Here is a 20706-nt window from a genome sequence, read left to right on the forward strand (position 1 = left end):
AGAGCTTCAAGCGAAGCGAAACAGTCTTGTGCGAAGCGAAAGGATTCTAAGCGAAGGGAAAGAATCCAAGCGAAGCGAAAGGATCCTAAGCGAAGCGAAAGGATTTTAACTTTCTGAAAGCAAATCTTCCTTGGGATCCGTTTTCACCTAACCTTATCCGTACTAGGTCAAAGGTTGTTGCACAAACTTTTATGCCATGAGAAACAAACTTGTTCTTTATCAATTTTGACCAAAATTTTTGAACCCGTAACCCAATCTTTAGCACAAATCTTTTTGTATTTTTCTATTTTTGTATTTTTCTTTTTTTTTGTTGTTTTTGAAGATTTTCTTGTCAAGAACACTTGAACACTTATTTTCTTCTTTTCAAGATCAAAATCCAAGGTTGTGATCCAAAAACCCTCAACTAGTGAGCCGAAGCTCTGATACCAATTATAGGTCCCGTAGTAGGTGGATCTAACAACGTGTCTTGGATCAACCAAACTTAGTGCTAGCGGAAATCACACTAAGTCACCTAAGAGGTCTCGGATCTTGAATTTGTTATTTGCGGGTGAAAAAGAAAGAGAAAGAGAAAGAGTTTGAGGAATTGCCAAAAGTCTTAGTTTCTCATGGCATGCACCCTATTTATAGGGAGGCATGCATGAGAAGTATATTTCATATACACTAAGGTCCAATGGGCTTCTTTACAATGGACCGTGGCCCAACTACGTACAAAATGACCTATCGGCCCAAATACATAACCGAATCAATACAAAAGACTAAAGATACAAAATGGGGCCTAACAGTTATTCTGTTGAGTGTATCAAGGAATACACTAAATCGGGGAGAAGTGTTGGTGATTTTAGTGTCATCATCATTAAGGTATTTGGATTTTTAACTAAAAAGTGAAACTACATATTGGTTTGAGTTACGACATGTGGAGTGCACACTCTATCAAGACTATTCTAATTTTAGCATCATAGAAACTCTAAGTTTGTTTGCCGTAAACCCTAGTGGGGTCCAATGAACAAAGCCCCTCGATGTGGTTAAGTTGACCTGAAAGTTTCTTCGCAATAGCAAAAATTGCCAAAGAGTTGGTGTCTTCAGTATCAAAATTGAATATTCGTATCAAATTTGATTGTCTGTACCGGACTTGGCATTTCGTATAAAATTTTGTATCTGTATCAAATTTGGTCTTTTGTATCACATTTGGTATTTAGTAGCAACTTTGGTGTTCAGTATCAAATTTGATAGTAAATTTGATTTTAGCGATAGTAACTACATATGCTATCAGCAACTACTATACTTCTTCATGAAATGTTGCAATGGTTTATGATGACGGAAAAGCGTCGAGTTATATTAAAGCGTTATTCAGACGGCACAGCTTGTTGAATGGTTGCCTTCTGTATTGATATAAACACTATTTATTTTAATAAATATTGTTTCAATATGATCTTTTACATACAAACTTAGCAATGATAAATATTAGTGCTAGAGGATCCATAACAAATCCTTCACAACTGCCTATCATTGCAACATCCGTCTCAACTTAGCGACTACCGTGTTTAGTCGAAGTAATTACCTTCAGGTTGGGAGGATTTAGGAAGTCTTGGGTTCAAGTCCCGCAGACGATAAGGATTAAAAAAATTAGCCATTCAAAAAAATAGTAATAATAAAATCTGACAAACAATTTAGGAGGTTGCTATTAAGTCAAGACACCATGAAGGATTCGTGAAACGAGATAAGAAAGGCTCCTCAATGTTTTTGAAATCTTTTTTTAATGGCTAGATGTTAACTTTGAAAGGATAATTAGATTTGTTAAAGTAAATTACAGAAGTACGTGTTACTTCACTTCCTTGTTGACTGACTGTTTTCTCATGATTCAAAAGTCTCACCTACTTTGTTGACTCATTAAAGGCAATGGGCTTGGTCTATAAAACCTGTATTTTCCTTTGTTGCACATCATTCTAGCAATTTCTAATGGCCTTGATCTTATATTTCATTCTTTTAACCATTCTCCAAACACTTTCAGTTGTAGCGCAACAAAGGAACGGTTCAATACCACTTGGTGCATCCCTCATAGCAACAGAAGGTGCCGAACCATGGCTCTCACCTTCGGGTGAATTTGCCTTTGGATTCAAGCAAATTCAGGGAAAGGATATCTTTGTATTATCCATATCGTATGCCAAGATACCTGACCAGACCATCATCTGGTATCCACAAGCAAATCCCATGGTTTCTAGAGGATCGAAAGTTGAGCTGATCAATGGGCGTGGGCTTGTACTCAATGATCCTCAAGGTAGACTGGTGTGGAGTTCCTTTTCCATCTCAGATGTTGCTTATGGTGTTATGAATAATACAGGCAACTTTGTGCTTTTTGATAGCAATTCTAGCAACATCTGGGAAAGTTTTAGCTATCCAGCAGATACCATGTTGCCTACTCAGGTTTTGGAATTAGGTGGAGTGATCAATTCGAAACTGAGCGAAACAAACTTCTCAAGAGGAAGGTTTCAACTACGGCTGCTTCCGGGAGGGAATCTTGTTCTTAATTCTCGAGATATAGCTTTTGATTTACCTTATGCTGCTTACTATGACAGTAAAACTGATGATCCCTCTAACTCGTCGAATTCTGGCAGCCAATTGATCTTCGATGCAACGGGTTACATGTACATACTGAGAAGAAATGGTCAAATAAATGATCTTACTGTAAGAAACACAGCACTCTCTTCTGATGATTATTATTATAGAGCTACTCTAGACTCTGATGGGGTTTTAACTCTGTATACCCACCCCAAGAATCCCACTAACAATACAAGCTGGGATACTAAATGGTTCGAGAGAGGAAACTTATGCTCTTATGTTGGTGGGTATGAAGATAGCAGGGCTTGTGGGTTTAACAACGTTTGTAACCTTGAAACTGATCGGCCAAATTGTGAATGTGCACAAGGGTTTTCCTTGCTTGATCCCAATGATCCAAATGGCGACTGCAAGCTTGATTTCACTCCAAGTTGTGATGAAGGCGTGTCTAATGAAGACTTGGATTTCATTGAACTCATCAATGTGAATTGGCCTATGTCAGACTATATGCGCATCAGACCAATTGACGAACAGGGCTGCAGAAATAACTGCAAGGAAGATTGTTCTTGTACTGTTGCAATCTACAACGCTAACAATTGTTGGAAAAAGCAGCTTCCACTCTTCAATGGAAGGAAGGGACGCAGAGAAATTAGCAAGGCGTTAGTGAAATTTCGTAAAGGTGAACTTCCTCCTCATATCCCCACTAAGTTTCCCGGAGAAAAGAAAGATCAGAAAACTCTGATTGCCATAATATCAGCCCTCTTAGGTAGCTCTATGTTTGTAAGTGTTGTGTTAACTGGTGTAATTTGTCTTGGTTTTTTCATTAACAACCGTAAGAAGGCCAGAGATCATCGTCCGAGCAGTAAAGTTGTCAATACCAATCTACTTCATTTTACATATCAAGAACTAGTCGAAGCAACTAATGTGTTTAAGGATGAACTCGGAAAAGGGGCTTTTGGGATAGTTTATAAAGGTGTAATAGGGACAAACATTGTCGCGGTGAAGAAGTTGGATAGGGTTTTTGATGATGGCGAAAAGGAATTCCAGGCTGAGGTGAATGCTATTGCAAGGACTCACCATAAAAATCTGGTCCAACTTCTTGGCTATTGTGATGAAGGAGATCAACGGCTGTTGGTTTATGAGTACATGAGTAATGGTACGCTGGCGAGCTTTCTTTTTGGTGATGTCAGACCGAGTTGGAAGCAAAGGAGCGATATAGCACTTGGTATTGCGAAGGGACTCTCATACCTTCATGAAGAGTGTAGCACACAAGTCATCCATTGTGACATCAAGCCTCAAAATATACTCCTTGATGATTACTACAATGCTAAGATTTCTGACTTTGGCTTGGCAAAGCTTTTGATGATGAATGAGAGTCGAACAAATACTGGAATAAGAGGAACAAAGGGTTATGTTGCTCCTGAATGGTTTAGGAACACTCCTGTCACAATTAAGGTTGATGTCTATAGTTTTGGTGTCTTGCTATTGGAGATCATTTCTTGTCGTAAGAGTGTGAAGGAAGTTCAGAGTGGTGTTGAGTATGGAGCGATCTTGACGGATTGGGCATGGGACTGCTATCAAGAAAAGAATTTGGATGCATTTGTAGAGAACGATATGGAGGTCATAGATGATTACAAGAAGCTAACAACTTTTGCGAAGGTAGGTCTTTGGTGTGTGCAAGAAAACGCGTCTCTGAGGCCAACCATGAGGAAGGTTGCCCAGATGCTAGAAGGAGTTATTGAAGTTTCTGAACCTCCATGCCCATTTCCTTTTTCTGTTATCTCTAGTTGATCATTTAATTTCTGTTTAATGCCCATTTGTTCAGTTTTTCAACAAAACTTTGTTATCGATACATCTTAATATGTTGTATTATTTCTAAACTTCTATGTATAAACTTGTGTTACATTTCGATTGTGATATCAGAAAGTGTAGTTGAAGTCAGGAAAATATATATGCACTTTTTTGGTTCAGCAAACTTCCATTGCTGTTAAAAATCAATCTTACGACGTTTTTGTGGTTGTCTAGGGTTGATCTATCTAGAGTCGTCTCAACTAATCTGAGAGCCTAAATTTATGTTTTAAGGCTTGGGCCGCTAGTTATACCATTGAAAAAATGTTTTCAAATTCTTGTAACACAAGTTTATAATGTAACTTTTCATGGTTAATAAAACATTCAATCCATTTTACTAGTATATGAGTTTATTAAATGGGATGATCTCCAAAACTGTCATTTTGTACAAGAATTTTTATAAAATAGTCAAGGCTTTTGGCTTTTAAAATATAATCAAATACAAAAAGAGCCTATCTTGGTCTTCGATTTGATTTTATCTTGATTTTTTCTGCCAAATCCATTGAATCCCAAACTGAAACAACAAGTCGACTGCATAATGGGAGTTTGTAATCGTCTGCCAAAACGATCAATCAATGGCTTTCTTCTGTTCCAGTGGTGTTTGTTCATTGAACTCCTCTTTTAGATTGAGATGTTTTGATCAAAGATTTATTTTGCCCAGAAAAAAGGTTTTTGCTCTTTATTGAGTTTTTGGGGAAAAAAAATTAAAATAAAAAAATATATTTGTTTTCTATTGTAGAACAGATTAGTTTTGTTTTTTTTTCTGTTGATGTAGCTTCTGATTTTAAACTTCTAATCTTTTTGTGGATTTAATTTTGTTAACTACAATCTACCCGGTAATATATTAAGACTTCTGATCTAGATCTTTTTGATTGGGGTGTGTTGGTCCAGAATGTTAAAGGCTTTGATCCTTGACAGAGATTTTCCGAAGACCCGCTTCTTCTATTTGTTTTCCTGTTTGCAAGGTTCTTTTGCACACATAATAGTGTCTGCTTTTTATTTATTTTTCTGTTTGGTTGAGATTGTTCTTGGTTTTTCTTTTATGTCCTTGATTGATGTTTATTGCTTTTAATACTTTTCTCGATCATTAGGACTTTGGATCGATGATTATGAATATCGATAAATGATTATTGCAGCGAAGAACACATATTGATATGAATAATATGAAATTGAGTCGAGATATAGCAAACACACTTTTTTCATAACACGCGTCACTTAATAATCATGTTTATAATATCTATATATACCATACGGATTAAAGGTACAACTTTGTAGAATAGTAACCAAGTTTCAAGTTTGTTATAATTAAGGCACTCAACTATCACTGTGATGATTGGATACACGACCCTTAATTGATATAATATACTTAACATACAAACTATACTAATAATGATACTTAGGCTAAGTTTAGATTACACATATATTAATAGAAGTCGGTAGACAAAATGCAATTTTCTGTTGGTGAAGAAAACTTAGTTTTTTACCAATTTTTCGACAAACAATTAACATGGAGAGTTCTTCACTAGATCCATTATTATCATATCACCGGTCACTCAATACAAGAGCCCCCTTTATTTTGAACTTAATATAAACATATCTAACAAGCCTCAAGACAATTCAGATTGAAATACTATTTGGAACCCCCATACCACTCACACCCAGGTTCCGAAAAAGGCGTGAGAAGGTTATACGGTACGACCCCGACTCCATTTCTATTCTTCCTGGTCTCATCAGCATTCCTAGCATCAATAATTCCTTCCAACTCCTTCAACCTCCCTGAAAATATTTCATAAGCAGCTTTTATCTTTGGATTTGCCTCAAATGTTGTCTCTATTTTCCCCCCGATATATTCCTCATCTGGAGAATGATTAGATAACACATCCAAAACCGCCATAATTTGTGAGGCTTGAATTTGAGAAGGAAAGGCAGACAAAGTTCATCTTCGGGCCTCCGTTTGAAGGCTTCCCATTCGTCATCAGTCGGGTCTTCACATGGCATCTTGACTCGGGCTATGGTGGCCCGGTTAGGAATGTAACCCGCATAGTCATACTGCCCGAAGTTGACCGCTGCATGATGGCCTGATGCTACCCAGATTATTGTTGTGAGAATTCCAATAAGGTCTTTTGGAGTTTCTAGAACGGGTCACCATGGTTCGTCTTTCTTGTCGGTGTGACCCTTTGTTCGAATCTCGGTCCACCATGCTTGAAGCTCGTCATTGGATTTTACAAGATGGTCTTCTGGGTAGTAATGGTTCACATAATCGGTTACCCAATCTTTGATGATATCCCATAGTACTAAACCGTCATTTGCATATGGGTAATCTTCTATAGATAGCTTCAAACCATGTGGCGAATCTGGATCTTCCACAGCCATGCCCCTTGGGATTAGAAAGTTAAGGCGAATTAGTTGATTAAGCTAATTAACACTGAAAATGATTAAGCTTCAATAATTTGAAGTTTATAATTATATATTTATACAAGTTAAGTTGTTTCCTATGTTGTATTTGCAACAATATGCATAAGTTAATAGTTAAAAATGTATAGCCTAAATTATTTAAATAAAAGATTAGAACCGGAACTCATTATTTAGTTGCTTTTGTGTAATAAATACAAAAGTGAAGCTATTATTCATGAAATATAATTACCTAGCAATAAGGTCAGCTGGCAATGCTTCATGGTCAAAACGCCATACTTGACCGTATACAGCTGAACTCATCTCAATGCTATATTTTCCCGGTGAAAAGCACGATTCGATAATTCCGCCAGAATTAATGAGTGCTTCCCTAGCCAAAGCATTAATCTCCATAGTATACCGCAAATGAGGGTGTAAGAGATTGTATATTGGGGGCATTCCACTAAGCTGACGGTTGGTTGCAATTATATACGGCTCGGTGCAGCAGTGTGTTCTCAACCTGACAACATTTTTTACCTCCAATTTTAGCATATAGTTGAAAATAATTAATTGAATCTTGGTCGAATAATTAAAGGGTGGGTTCTATGTTACCAGTGACTAACGAGTTGATGGTAGCCACTATCATGAGCAAGAACATGCACCTTAGCAAGTTTCCATAGCCACATTCCGGTTGCATCCCAGCATGGAGTGAATACTCGCTTCCATTGAGGTTTGTCATCGCTAGGTGGGCGAACCAACTCAATAGCTAATGGCCTCAATGTTCCGGTTGGAGTAAGGTACAAAAGAGTTCTCGACCGTATAAAGTTGTTTTCAGATTCTTTTGTGCTCTAACTTGGTTCACATAAGGCAGAAAGATGTCATGATATTCTAGTATGTAAAGTTTCTTGTTCTCTATTGCCTGCATATGATTTGGAACTCCATGCTTAACTTATGTAGAAGTTCTCTTTTTAAGTATGGGTTCATTGACAAACACTTCTATTGTTTAATTGTTGATTATGATGACAAAACTAATATTGTAAAGGATAATAATCTAACACTTTCAACCCGTTTAATTACAATTCTCCTTTTAAGTTAGTTTTCTTATACCTCCTCAAGAGTGCAAAAGCCTCTAATCTGTCTCTCAACAATCTCTTTGGTAATTGCTGATTCAGGGGGACCGTACACCATCGGGTCCAGCTTACTTATGAGTGGCCATTCCTGCACATATTCACAATTTTAGCATATACTTCTCTAAAATTTCATTTCTTGCTAGTCAAATACTTGTTGGCGAATATCTTATTAAACACACACAGACCAAGACTCTTTTCTCTTTACACTATGACTCATGTATTAGTTAAAACCAATAAACAAACCCATACACATTGGTCAAACAAATCAACGAAAACAGTCAAATCAAACTTCAAAGTTCAAACTAACTTTAACCTGATCCTGAAACTCATTTATCTTGTCCCATTTCACATGTGAACAATCAAGCTAACTCCAATAATCTCCACCTTAATCCTTCTCTTGACGCGATTCTTGATCACATCAATGTCGACTTCTTGAACCAAATTCACCATTTTTTCTTTTTCTCCAATTTAGGACACCCAGGTGCATAATGACCATATTCTTGACACCCATAACATATAATGCATATTTTGTCCCCATATGCACCTCATTCACTTCAATCTTCATCGTTGGAAATGCCATCCTTGACCTCTACCAAATTCGTGTTCACTTCCTAGACACAATCACAATTATCTTGAATGGAGCGCCCTCGTCCATACTGCTCTTGGTCGGGCTCACCATATCTCGAGCTGTCTTTCCCGTTCTCTTTTCACAACCGTAGTTTTCCTTGATCTTCGTTGTCCAGTCCTATCTTGTACTTTAGTGTGTTTTTCATACGCTTTTCATCAAGGATGACTTTTCGAAGGACTTGATCTGCGACATAAATTCTAGATCCAAGTATTGCTCTATAGCTGTGACTATTCGTCTATTCGCACATACTTACCTAGTGACTGAATACGGACACTTCCTCATCAATACCTTGTCGTATAAGGTTGATCCAAGGCTCTTAAATTTCACAACAATTGCAGTTGCCTCAAAATTTATCAATTGTCTCGTTCTCTTTTGACTTTAACATCTCTGGCTGGTTTCATAAAGTTTACAAGGTAGTCTTTTGAACTCGGTTCCAAGTATTGCACTTGAATAACATCCCACACATCTTTAGCGTATTTATATTTGCAACTTGTAATGATAAACACACATAAACCATATAAATTATGAACCAGAAAAATGGGTTTGGATAAACCACGGCTTTTTTCTCTTTATTGAAACTTACTAACTCGCTAAAAACAATTAAACAGGGCTTGTTATTTAAACAAAACTAATACTACACCTACTATGACTCTTATACTAATTAAACCCAACAAACAAATCCAAGCACATAACTCAAACGAATAAATTAGACAATTAAATTGAATTTCAAACTAAGTTTAACCTTTTCCCCAAACGCATTATCTCAATCCGTTTCACATGTGAAATCCGAATTAACTCCAATATTTTAAATTAGTTACGGAATCGATAACAGACAAGTGGAACATTTGCTGGCTCAATTGTTTTTTGACCCAATTGCAAGGCCCAAACCAAGAATTAAAATGGTTTATTTATATTTGGTAATATCTTGGCTAGCAAGTTAGGCTAGTCTATATAAACATAGTTATGGTTAGACATTATAGAATATGTTAGATGCAACCGAGTTAGGGTTTATCTAGAGACACACACAAGATGTAATCGAGTTAGGGTTCATCTAGATACAACCAAGTTAAAATGTTCATCAAGAGTCAATCCAAGCTGTGGTTTGAGAGAGTTGTAATCAGTTTTTTGAGTTATATTTTCTGATTAATATAAACGAGAGTTAGTCGTTTAGTTCATGTTTATTTATTGATCGGGACGTGAACATTGTTTTTCTCTTTCTTATAAAAAAATGTATTAAGTATTTTTCCACATTTTTAGAAACTTTTTTTAATTATTTTTTTTATAAAAGGCTATAGTAGAAAAGTTTTGTTAATTAAGGGAATGCTCTGTCAATTTGTTGGAGATCGATGCTGCATACCGTGACCAAGGTTATACTTAAAGGATTAAGGCCAGCAACGGTTTGGCGAGCAAATTCTTCATCCCTAGTCCACGCGAACTTATCTCCTGCGGATCAACAAACATAAAACGCTTAAACTGACAAACGAAATTTTTGTGTCTTAAGAATGTTAAAGTTGTGTAGTTACTATCAATCATTTCAGGAGTCTCAAAAAGAAAGACATTATTTCGGGCATCTTCTAAAGACTTTAAAAGTCTTGGCAGAATGTTCCCAAGAAATCCATTTCCATCTAACTGTGGCAAATTAACTCCCTTGTTGAACAGACACTCGATGGCTGTAAAGTATGGGAACCCAAGATCTTTATCAATAATAGCTGTTTCCAACGAAGGTATGACCGCTTTCAGCAATGAATATACAGTCTTGGCATTAAAAGTTAGGTTCTATACTTCTGAAAAAGCTTCATCCCTTGGCACATAAACTTCACTGCTTCTTGACTCAGATAATGGATCTGCATTAGCAATTCTATTCAATAACGAAACCATACATAAATTATAACCATATGTATATAAATTCCCAAAAAGTATTTCATATAATTAAAAAAACATTAGAAATCACGGTAAGGGGATGATATCAAATAATTATCAATATATGATGATGGATATCAAAGCAACCTCTTTCTTATGGGTCATGAATCAGAGTCAAAGATCAAGTGTTGATTGGGAAGATTGGTGCATGTTCAATTTTGTTAACTTTCCTTTGTAATTGTTTGGTTTTTTTGCTTGTTTCTTCTTGTTCTAGTTGTCTCTTTGTTTGTATGGGCTCTTGTAACTTACAAGTCGCCCCTTTTACGGTTTTCATTATATTGGCCTTTCAAAAAAAAAATATTATAATTTCTACACTATCAAATATTTAGATTACTTTAATGAGGTCATTCAATCATTGAATTTTGATATTGCATTGCTCATAAGATAGGAACCATCCTTAACTTCCCAAGGAATTCAAGAGTATTTTTAAGAGAAAGAATTAAATACCAGATTAAGAGCGAGCTCGACTAGTTTTGCATCGCCTTGGGTATGGGTGGTCTTTAGTACCGAGCACTGGGTGTTCCAAATCCGGATCCTTGTCTGGATCCCCAAGGTCATTATATACATCGTAATCGTAAATTCTATCTTTCTTTTCCCGTGGAACAACAGTAACGCTGTCACCTCGAATAATTGCTAGTTCCTTCTCTCGTAGTGGCTTGAGTCCACTTGGCGTCTCTGACGGTAGGCATGATACCTGCACAATGCACAAAGGCATAAACGCAAACACACCATCACAGTTAATGTTGGACAAGCCTAAAAGAAATCATAACATATGCTAAAGTATGATAAACTAAACTAATACTATGATTTTGATATGTTTTTTTCTATAACGTTAATTGCCATATTAAAATTACGGCTTGCATCATCTGTTAGGGCCATGAGTCTTTTCTTCGATTCGTATAGGACACTTTGAATCCTCAGAGCCAACTCTGCTCCAATTATGCGCTAGAAGTAAAATAAAAAGCTATTACTACCAATTATACATGACTTACGTAGATAAACATTAATATTAGTCAGTTTAGGAAAAAAAATCAATTGATTAACTAAACACATACTTTGGCGACGAAAATCTGCAAAACCACTTGTGCATTTAAAATTAAAATAAATACCACTCATTAAACATTAGAACTTATTATCATAACATGTAATATATCAAATAGATGTTAACCTTATCAACGAAGAAGATTCATTTCTCCGGGTTATCAAACTTGAAATGAACCCAAGAATTGCAAGAGACGGAAATGGGGCCGGCAGGGGAACCTTTAATCAAAACTGAGTCCACAAATACTTCTTTGTGATGTTCATTTTCGATCAAAATTGCGCCGATTGAACCAAAATCAGCTGGTACTTCAAATTCTGCTAAATATGTTATATTGTTTGCCTTTTGGGCTGTTCGGTGTGCATAATCTTTTATTGTGTCCTTCGTTATTCCCGTATCTTCAAAAGTGAAAATTTACAAGTGAGAATAAATGAAAAACGATAATATATCTTCGAAACATATTTTAGAAACAAATTATATAATTTTATTGTAATCGATGAAGAAGCTCATCTTATGTCATGGAGTTTTATTATACATTTTTTCACATGACGGTGAACAAAAGTGTATTATATGTTTGCCTTTTTGATACACGTTGTCTTTGAGATGTAATAATATAGAGAGTAAAAAAGACGTTTATATAAGTGTTATATTCCCTAAATTTAACTTTAGTTTGTCGAAGGTCTTAAGATTTTTGATCAATAAATCCTACGTGACTCAGTTGTTTATCTATTTCTCATATTATATATGTTATGCGAAAAGAAGATTATTTATAATGAAAAACTAGATAAAATAGTTTACAATATTTGTCACACCTCAAAACATATATGGTTATGAATAATTGTAAAAGGATATGAAAGTTTGAAGTATTTATATCCGTATGTAGGAGAAAATAGTGTAAAAACATTAAACATGCTAGGTTCTGCTCCAAGCCTCCAATAAATAGCAATCATAATATTAATAATAATAATAACAACAACAAATTAGATGATAATTTGTAAGTTCTCTTTGGAACGATGGCTCTCTAACTATCCTCCGTACGTATAATAAAGATCATGCACGTCTTCTGTATATGCACACTTACTAGGGTCCGTCTCGGCGACAACAAGCTCCAAAAGAAGCGATTTTCCAAGCAAATCATTGATGTCATCAAGCGCTCTCGTCAGAATAAGGTTCGATAGGACTCCACCTACCGTTAGTTGGACTGTAACCTCGGCTTTGAGACTGATGGTTTTAATGATACTAGCAGTACTACTGGATTGATCATCAGTGACGGCTTTGAAATCATGACCGGAAGAGTTTCTGGGGTGCCACCGAGAGTGGGAATCCCTTTGTGGTTTTATGGGAAATGCTAGTAGCATGTTGTGAGACAGAAATAAAGTACAGTTTCCGAATCCACTACCATCACCGCAATAACCTTTGGTGATAAAAGCCTTCCTCCTGATCCATGTGAATAACGGTGGAGCAGGGATTTGGTGGCAGTGAACTTGAGGTCTCAGCATGTTTAATTGGTGTAGCATGTGATTACATAATGTACCATGAACATGTTTTTCTTTATATGATAGAGCTAGGGATTGAAATTATAGAAAGAAAAAGTTTACAAAAATTGTCCCTTAGATGTTAGAAGCATGCAGCTTTAATTAGTCTAGTAAATGCATATTGTTATAGTACTACCAATATTTTTTAATTTTTATAAAAAGTAGATCGTTTAAAATGTGCGTTTGATCGAGTCCGGCTCTGGGGTACTATTGAAAGTAGCCTTTTTAAAATCTACTTATGACAGCAGTTCATAAAATAGTTTTGGAATGGGTCACATTCAATATTTATCATAATGGAGATAGAACCTTACGAACATGCATACAACACTTTGAATGTCTCATCCATTATATCAACAGACTGTTCATAATAATTATAATTCAGATTTACTCCAATAGGAGTATAGGGATTACAGACATTTAGAATAAATGCTTTTATTCTTAGCAGTGTTGCAAAAATCCCGACTAGGCACCGAGTAAACCCCGATTAAGCGCTAGTCTCTACTTCACTGATTAATTTTAGGCTAATCAGCCAATTAATCGGTTAATGGTCAAATCCATCCAAAATCAAGATTAATCGGACTTTATCGGCTTTTTGGGATGAGGTTTTAGCCAAAATCGGCGATTTCCGACGAGATTCCGGCCAAAATAAGTGGTTTCTGGCGAGATTCTAGCCAAAATCAATGTTTTCCAACGAGCTTCCAGTCAATTTCCAGCCAAAATGCGTTTGTGTATGTATAAATTGAAAATTACAAATAAAAATGTGTGCGTGCATATATAAACTGAAAATTATACATAGTCTGATCCGATTATCTAATTAATCTGATTAATCACTAGTCTCCACTCCACCGGCCAACTAGCGACTAACGATTTTTACAATACTGATTCTTAGATGTTCGACGTGCTAAAAATGAGCACAATAGATGTTAACTAATGAGTTAGAACATAAAACTTATTTCACATTAAGATAACATAACTATTATATGTGCAAAATATTCAACCAACAATACATGTCAAATCCAATCACTAGAATTTAATAAGCCCTAACGTTCTAGCATGCTCCTCATCAGAGCCGGCTCAACAACCTCGTAGACCTAAAACTAATTAAAATATTGAGACCGTTTTCTTTTCTTTATGCGTATGACGCTAAAGAGTATACAAGAATTATAGAATATGAATGATATGCAGTAATAATGGATATGAAACAATCCTCTTTAACTAATTCTAAAAGAACTCTACTTTCAAAATCCCATAATACATAGCTCCTATTTAAGATGGAGGCCTTAGAAAACTGGAGGCCTAAAGCCATTGCCTTATTAACTTACCCACGAGATGGCCCTGCTCCTCATGGGTAAAATCTGTGTGAACCTTGCTAATGATTGCATCTTCTCATTCAAGTATCTCCCATATATAGTGGACATTTCTAAGGATGTGCATGTTGTGAAGTGACATTGCTTCTTTTGCCCGAGAAATAACGCTAGTGTTGTGCCATAGAATCTCAATCGGTCTCTTAATACTTAGTATATCACCTCATGATCATCAATGAATTTCTTCATCTAAGTTGCTCCGTTTGATGCGTAAGAAGCTGCAATGTATTCTGACGTGGAGGTTGGTTGAACAACTACGTTCTGATTACAACTCTTCCAAGTGATTCCACCATCATTTAGTGCGAAAATGTATCTTTTTATATGATTGAGAGTCATCTCGATTAGTCAGGAAGCCAGCGTTAGTATAACACTTATAGTTATAATTTCATTAAGTGTAAGATTTAATTTGTAGTTAACAAAATTTTGATATATATATATATATAATGTTTTTAAAATCTTTCATTGGGTAACAAATAAATCCAGTAAAAGTCCTGGTTTGAAGTGTGCATTGTGCCACATGAACTCTAGAAAAGAGAGAGAGACGAACTATTTAAAAAAAACTTCAAAACAGAGAGGAGTACTGTCGAAATTGTTCAGTTCAGTACTTTCATATATTCTTTTATAATTAAAAGTGCCTTTTTAAATTTTCAAAATAAAAACATTCAACAAAAACATTTAATGATTTAAATGTCTTCACGAGATCAATAGAAGCTACAACCATGTGCAAACTTATCCTCGGCTCGAGTCAAGTACCCTATGTAGTACAGGCTTCACATTCATGTCGGATAATATATAGGTTTTTGATTAGGACACCTATTACTTTGGTATCCAATTATTAAAGCAAACTTCCAAAATACAATATCAGCTTTTATATTCATGATATGACTACAAAAGATTTTTTAACTGTAGAAATAAATATGCAAGGCCCCCACAAACCCGAGGACAACCCATCCGGCCCAACATGGCGCATCCCTTGAACCACACAAGGGTCATTTGGTGATCTAGAAGCCATAACACATGTGAACCCCCATGGCTGCTTTTTGAGAAATACGGGCCCTTATTTTCTAGAACTTCATGGGCCTCAACCCAAGCCTTGGGCCCTAATTGTTTTCTCACTACCCTAGCTGCTAGTTGTTACACCGGCACCACCCTTGATCATCCTTAGCTGTCGGGCTGCGTGTAGAAGATTTTCTATGTAAAATACATTTTTAAAATGTTAAAAAAATACATTTTTAAATATTAAAAAAAACCTTTTTAAAAATAATGATTTTTACAGGGTAAATATGCGGCAATGCTTGTGATTTTCTCAAAAAGTATGACAAGTTAGTATAATTAGTGCTGGGCCCAGAAAAGTTTCTTATGAGGGCGGAGATTCACAGGGGTCTTTTACCTATTGCTATATAATATTTTTTTTATCAGGTTCAGGTCGTATTGGATCGGGTTTATAACTTGTATAATTTTTCAAACCCCAATCTCTATTGCCTATTAAATAAACCCCAATCTCAATAAAATAAACCATCAAATGATTGATTCACTTAATAACATGGTTGTAAAAGTCGTTAGGCGGTCCTAGGCGGTCGATTAGGGAGTCGCGAGTACTCGGGTGTAGTCGGGGATTACTCGAAAAATACCTACGGAGTACTCGGCCGAGGCGGGGAGTACTCGATCTAGGCGGGGAGTAATCAGGGAGTACTCGGCCGCCTACTCGGGAGTTTTAGAACATTGCTTAATAACTTAATTACCTAAAGTTGGAAGTCTGTCCATAAATTGGCTGGCGAAGGGGACACTGTCTGTTGCTACTCGCTGCTCTTTTTCTTTGCAATCACGGCTAGATTTTTTATTTTATTTTAGTAAGGTCTAAACATCCAAAAGCATAGGCTGACGTTTAAGGTAAATGGCCAAAGCTAATGGCCATTGGTCTAGTAAAGTTAAACCAATTTATGGCATAAGTCATAGTGGTTTTAACATTTGGATAGTGCTAATTACGCTGATATTTAGTTTTTATATGACAAAACATCAAAACTAGTCCTTTATGTTTGCACGTTTTTTCAATGGTTGTTCTTTCGCAAACTTAATAGCAAAAAACATCCTTTATGTTTTAAAACTCTATCATGTTATGTTCTTTGGTCCTAACTCAGTTAACTTTTCTCGTTAAATTCGGTCATGTGCCAGGCATATGAGGGTAATTTAGTCTTTTTACTTAAAATAAAAAATTAAATGATATTAAAAAATAAATCTCTCTCTCTCTCTCTCTAGAATACATACAGACCACACAATAGAATAAATGCTGGAACACCACTGTCACACCCCGACCAATAAAGGCGGAAACGTCGAGGCGCGACATGATTGCTCATTGCACAACGACACTATAAAGTTACAATATTTAAACAACTCATTTAAATCAATATCATCATAAATAACACAACAATTGTTCATACAAAATGCCAAATAGATAGATAAACAAATAATTTGTTCTTTCATTTTCTAATATCCTAAAGCCAAGATGATAAGTTTCTTCAAGTAATCCAATCAAGCTAACATCAAACCTGTAACATTGCATAAAATAGAGTTTGTCAACACAAAGGTTAGTGAGTAATTTTTATAGTTTTGGACAATAAGTATATAGTATGAAATCCACAACTAGTATATGAAAATAATAAATAATAGCAACAATTTAGATAATAAAACCGTCAATAAGAATACATTGACGAAACGTCAATACGAATACATTGACGACAATAATGAAATCGTCAATAAGAATACATTAACGACACATTTCTATATGGGGATACCATATATATACTGGGAATTCACGTATGATCATACTTTGATGAGGCTACCCGCCTTAGCATTCAAGAATTTGCACATAATCATGTAAAGCATATAACACCAAATCGAGCATTTATTTAAGTAAACATATACAATAAGTGTTGTGGTTTAAGACTCAAGTATAAATCATTTGAATTTGAATAAGTATGCAATGCCACCCCCAAAACGAAAGATGGAAAACGGGGGGATGAAAAGTACTCACCTTAACAAGTAACTTGAAAGATAGTGTCGTGAATAATCGGAGAGATCGGTTTAACGAGCAAGACCTATATTAAACGGGTCTTGTGTTAGTAGGTAGTCTTGGAAGGGTTTAAAATAAAATACATGACAAATAAAGTAAATAAATAAAGTTTAGGATTTAAAATGTAAATATTTGAGAAATTAAAGAAACGGGTTTTGTAAAATAAGTTTATTCAAAACCGGGTCTCGGTATTCTATTCATTAGTTTTTTTTCTTTTTTTACTCAACCTATGTTAAGTAATAATGTGGGTTAAAATGCAATATTGCAAAACCCTTGGTTATAAGAATACCAAAACGAGGTTTAAACGAGTGTTCGGGTTTGTCGGTTCGAGACTTAATAATTGACCAAGCTCAAAGTTAACTTCCAAAAATAATAAATGTTATGAGATAACTTAATAAAATCAAAATAGACTTAACCAAGTATGTAGTTCTATTGTGAAGAACCTTAACGTTCGTTAAGCGAGTATATGACTTTATCGGTCCGAACTTGTTATAAAATCAAGTTGGTTACCGACATGCCAAGTATGTTTAGAAATTAACTAAAATTGATTTAAAATATAATCTTGAAGAAAAATATGAGTTTTGGTGGCTAAAAACACACTTGTGTGTCTTAAGCGAGTGAACTCGGTTTAGTTCGGTTTTTTTGGTTCGGTCCTTGACTCGGAATAAGACCGAGGATGTTTACCACATACCCAATTACCATGGAACTTGTAAAATAACTTATAAATAATAATACTCAAGTTTTACATTCAAAAGTTAACAATAAAGCTTTTAAACAAAAGTTCGGTTTTTGGTTCGGTTCTCAACTCGGGATGAAACCGAGGCTAGTCACCACATACCCAATACCATGGAACTTGACAAATATGAAAAATAAACTAAAATATGCAGAAGTTAAGCAAGTATAACAAGTTATATGGTTAGATTTGTTAAATATATAAACAATGACTACAAAGTCCTCCATGTAACCTTGCCTTACTAGCACGACATTTCAACCAGCCGAGACCGGAGAAATGAAAGACCGAAGGTAAACAAGGAGTGTATATTATATATATGTTGTAACATCAAGCTTTAAGTATCGAGAAGTTAGTTAAAATTAAAGATTAGCTTAGTTTGACCTTGAGAGTCAAACTATGAAGAACAACCTTAGAATTCAATAATTTGAGAGAGAAATGAGGAAATGAGCAAGCACAAATGAAGAAGATGGGTGTTTATATATAGAGTGTTTCATGAAAATGGGTTGGTTATAGACCCAAGAAAACACAAACTACAAATGGGTCTTTCAAGTCTTCATTTTGATAGTTTTAGTCCATGGAGTTCGTTTTGAGAGTTTTCTGGGCATTTTAAGAACCGAAAAGGGTGTTTTTTTAGATCCGACAACTATAAAACAAATATATAACATAAAATTCATCATTTTGATAATATCGAAAGGTTCGGGATACAAAACAGGTCGGGTTTACATTAAGAATACAAGTATAAAATAACCTGAAATTGACAAATGCCACAGCCACCACCACCGTGTCTCATACAAACCGCCACCGCCACCGGCTCAAACGACCTAAACAAAACCCGGTCTCTACACAAATTTTGGCAATCCTCTCCACTAATGACTAGGGTTTCAAGCCAAAGAAAGATTTGAGTTCGATTTCCTTCAAATCGGTAGTCAAATCAAGGTGAAGTCGGATCTGAGTTCGACATTTGCTTGTGGCTTTTGACAATATCACCGGAAAATGGTTGGTAGGGTTTTGGGGTTGGAGTCGTCGGCTTGTTTTTTAAACCTAATCAGGGTGGAGTTGAGGCCACGGTGGCGGCGGCGGCCTTGACTGGTGATGTTATGCAAGGAGAAATCTAGAGATATGGAAAAGAGAGCACTAGTGACGCCGGAACCCTAAGTCACTACTGTCTCCGTCTCCGTCACCGCAGGTGGCTCTTGGCTCAACCGGACCCGCTAACCACCACCAGTGTTGCATTCTATAATAACCAAACATAGCGGCTCTGGTGAATTATCCCTAATTTGGGTTGTCGGTCAATGGTGTAGTGATGGGTTTTGAGATCTTTAGTGATAGTGGGTAGATAGTGTTACTTGATTGTGGTGTGGTGGTGGGGGTTTGTTGAGGAAAAAGTATGGTGAGATAGGGAGAGTTGGAGCGAGATTTTTCCGGCGACGATGGCCGGTTGTGGTGGTGGTGGCCTTGAATTGGCTGGGTTGGCACGATGGTGGTGGTCTTGCACCTGCTTGTTTATTTTAAACCCTTGAATCAACTTTTTATTAAATAAATAAATATTTTAATATATTTATTTCTTTGTATTAAATATACATGTAAGATGCCTAAACTACCCTCATGTGTCTTGCACATGACCAAATTTAACAAGAAAAATTAACAGGGTTAGTGCCAAAGGACGTAACGCGATATAGATTTAAAGCATGAAGGATGTTTTTTGCCATTAAGTTTGCGAAAGGACAACCATTGAAAAAACGTACAAACATAAAGGACTAGTTTTGATGTTTTGTCTTTTTATATTAAAACTGTATTTAAAGTTTTAGCATTTCTAATTTGTTTTTTCTTGGGGGTTGGTTCTGAATTTCATGATGGTCGATTCGAAAGTCTTGGGGCAATAAAATTTTCTTATGAGGAGCGCTCGGAATATTCACGTATCTATGACACTAAAGATAAATTGTATATGAAACAACTTTTTAAACTACTTTTATTCATGTCAATGATACCATTAACTTTTCGTTGTTGCTGACTTGCCTCGTTACTTGTGTAATGATAAAGATGGTGTTACCTAGCACAAGTTGGGGTCGACCCTCACTTAGAGAAAAAACAATGGAGAATAAAAAAAAATAGTTGTTAAAATAAAAAATCAACTTTATGAGGTTCACGTTTATCACGTTTTTTTGGCGTCTCCACAATTAATGCTTGAACTGTTTTATAGTGTATGAAGACCATGGAGAAAAGTTTATTTTTCATAAACAAACAAATAAAAATAAAATGAAGTGGTCCAATTTATTATCTTTAGGGAGAAGACTTCCGTTTACAGAAAATTCAGTACTTTGTTTTTTCTAATATATTTCTGTGATCACCTAGTTAATAAAAAAAACAAAAACAAAAAAAAAACAATTCAGTACTTTGTTTTTATTTCCATGAAAACAACTATCTGGACCACCAAAAGATATGGTCATTTTTTAAAATAGAGAAAATTACAAAAAATGGTCCCGAAATTTCCAATT

General features: G+C 35.6%; 1 protein-coding gene and 1 pseudogene across 2 annotated transcripts; one reads left to right on the forward strand and one right to left on the reverse strand.

The window, feature by feature from the left end:
• The first annotated feature begins 1956 nt into the window (after positions 1–1956).
• On the forward strand, positions 1957–4448 carry LOC143576543 (G-type lectin S-receptor-like serine/threonine-protein kinase RLK1). The gene has a single exon (XM_077060613.1). It carries the CDS (start codon positions 1957–1959, stop codon positions 4342–4344), a length of 2388 nt encoding a protein of 795 aa, XP_076916728.1. The 3' UTR covers positions 4345–4448.
• Positions 4449–6018: 1570 nt separating this feature from the next.
• Positions 6019–12944, reverse strand: LOC143577555 (linoleate 13S-lipoxygenase 2-1, chloroplastic-like; annotated as a pseudogene). Its single transcript, XR_013143133.1, has 9 exons — positions 12591–12944; positions 11639–11907; positions 10918–11164; positions 10074–10394; positions 9908–9993; positions 7900–8010; positions 7405–7711; positions 7046–7312; positions 6019–6778 (listed from the first exon to the last, which is right to left on the reverse strand). The product of XR_013143133.1 is annotated as a linoleate 13S-lipoxygenase 2-1, chloroplastic-like (transcript).
• Positions 12945–20706: the final 7762 nt, after the last annotated feature.

The sequence above is a fragment of the Bidens hawaiensis genome, unplaced genomic scaffold, assembly GCF_021521415.1.
Source record: "Bidens hawaiensis isolate Kalapana, Puna unplaced genomic scaffold, B.hawaiensis_p1.1 tig00001461_1, whole genome shotgun sequence".
Taxonomy (NCBI): Eukaryota; Viridiplantae; Streptophyta; class Magnoliopsida; order Asterales; family Asteraceae; genus Bidens; species Bidens hawaiensis.

Excerpts from the sequence above, each read along its gene's own strand:
- LOC143576543 (XM_077060613.1), top strand. The coding sequence starts at position 1,957 with ATGGCCTTGATCTTATATTTCATTCTTTTAACCATTCTCCAAACACTT.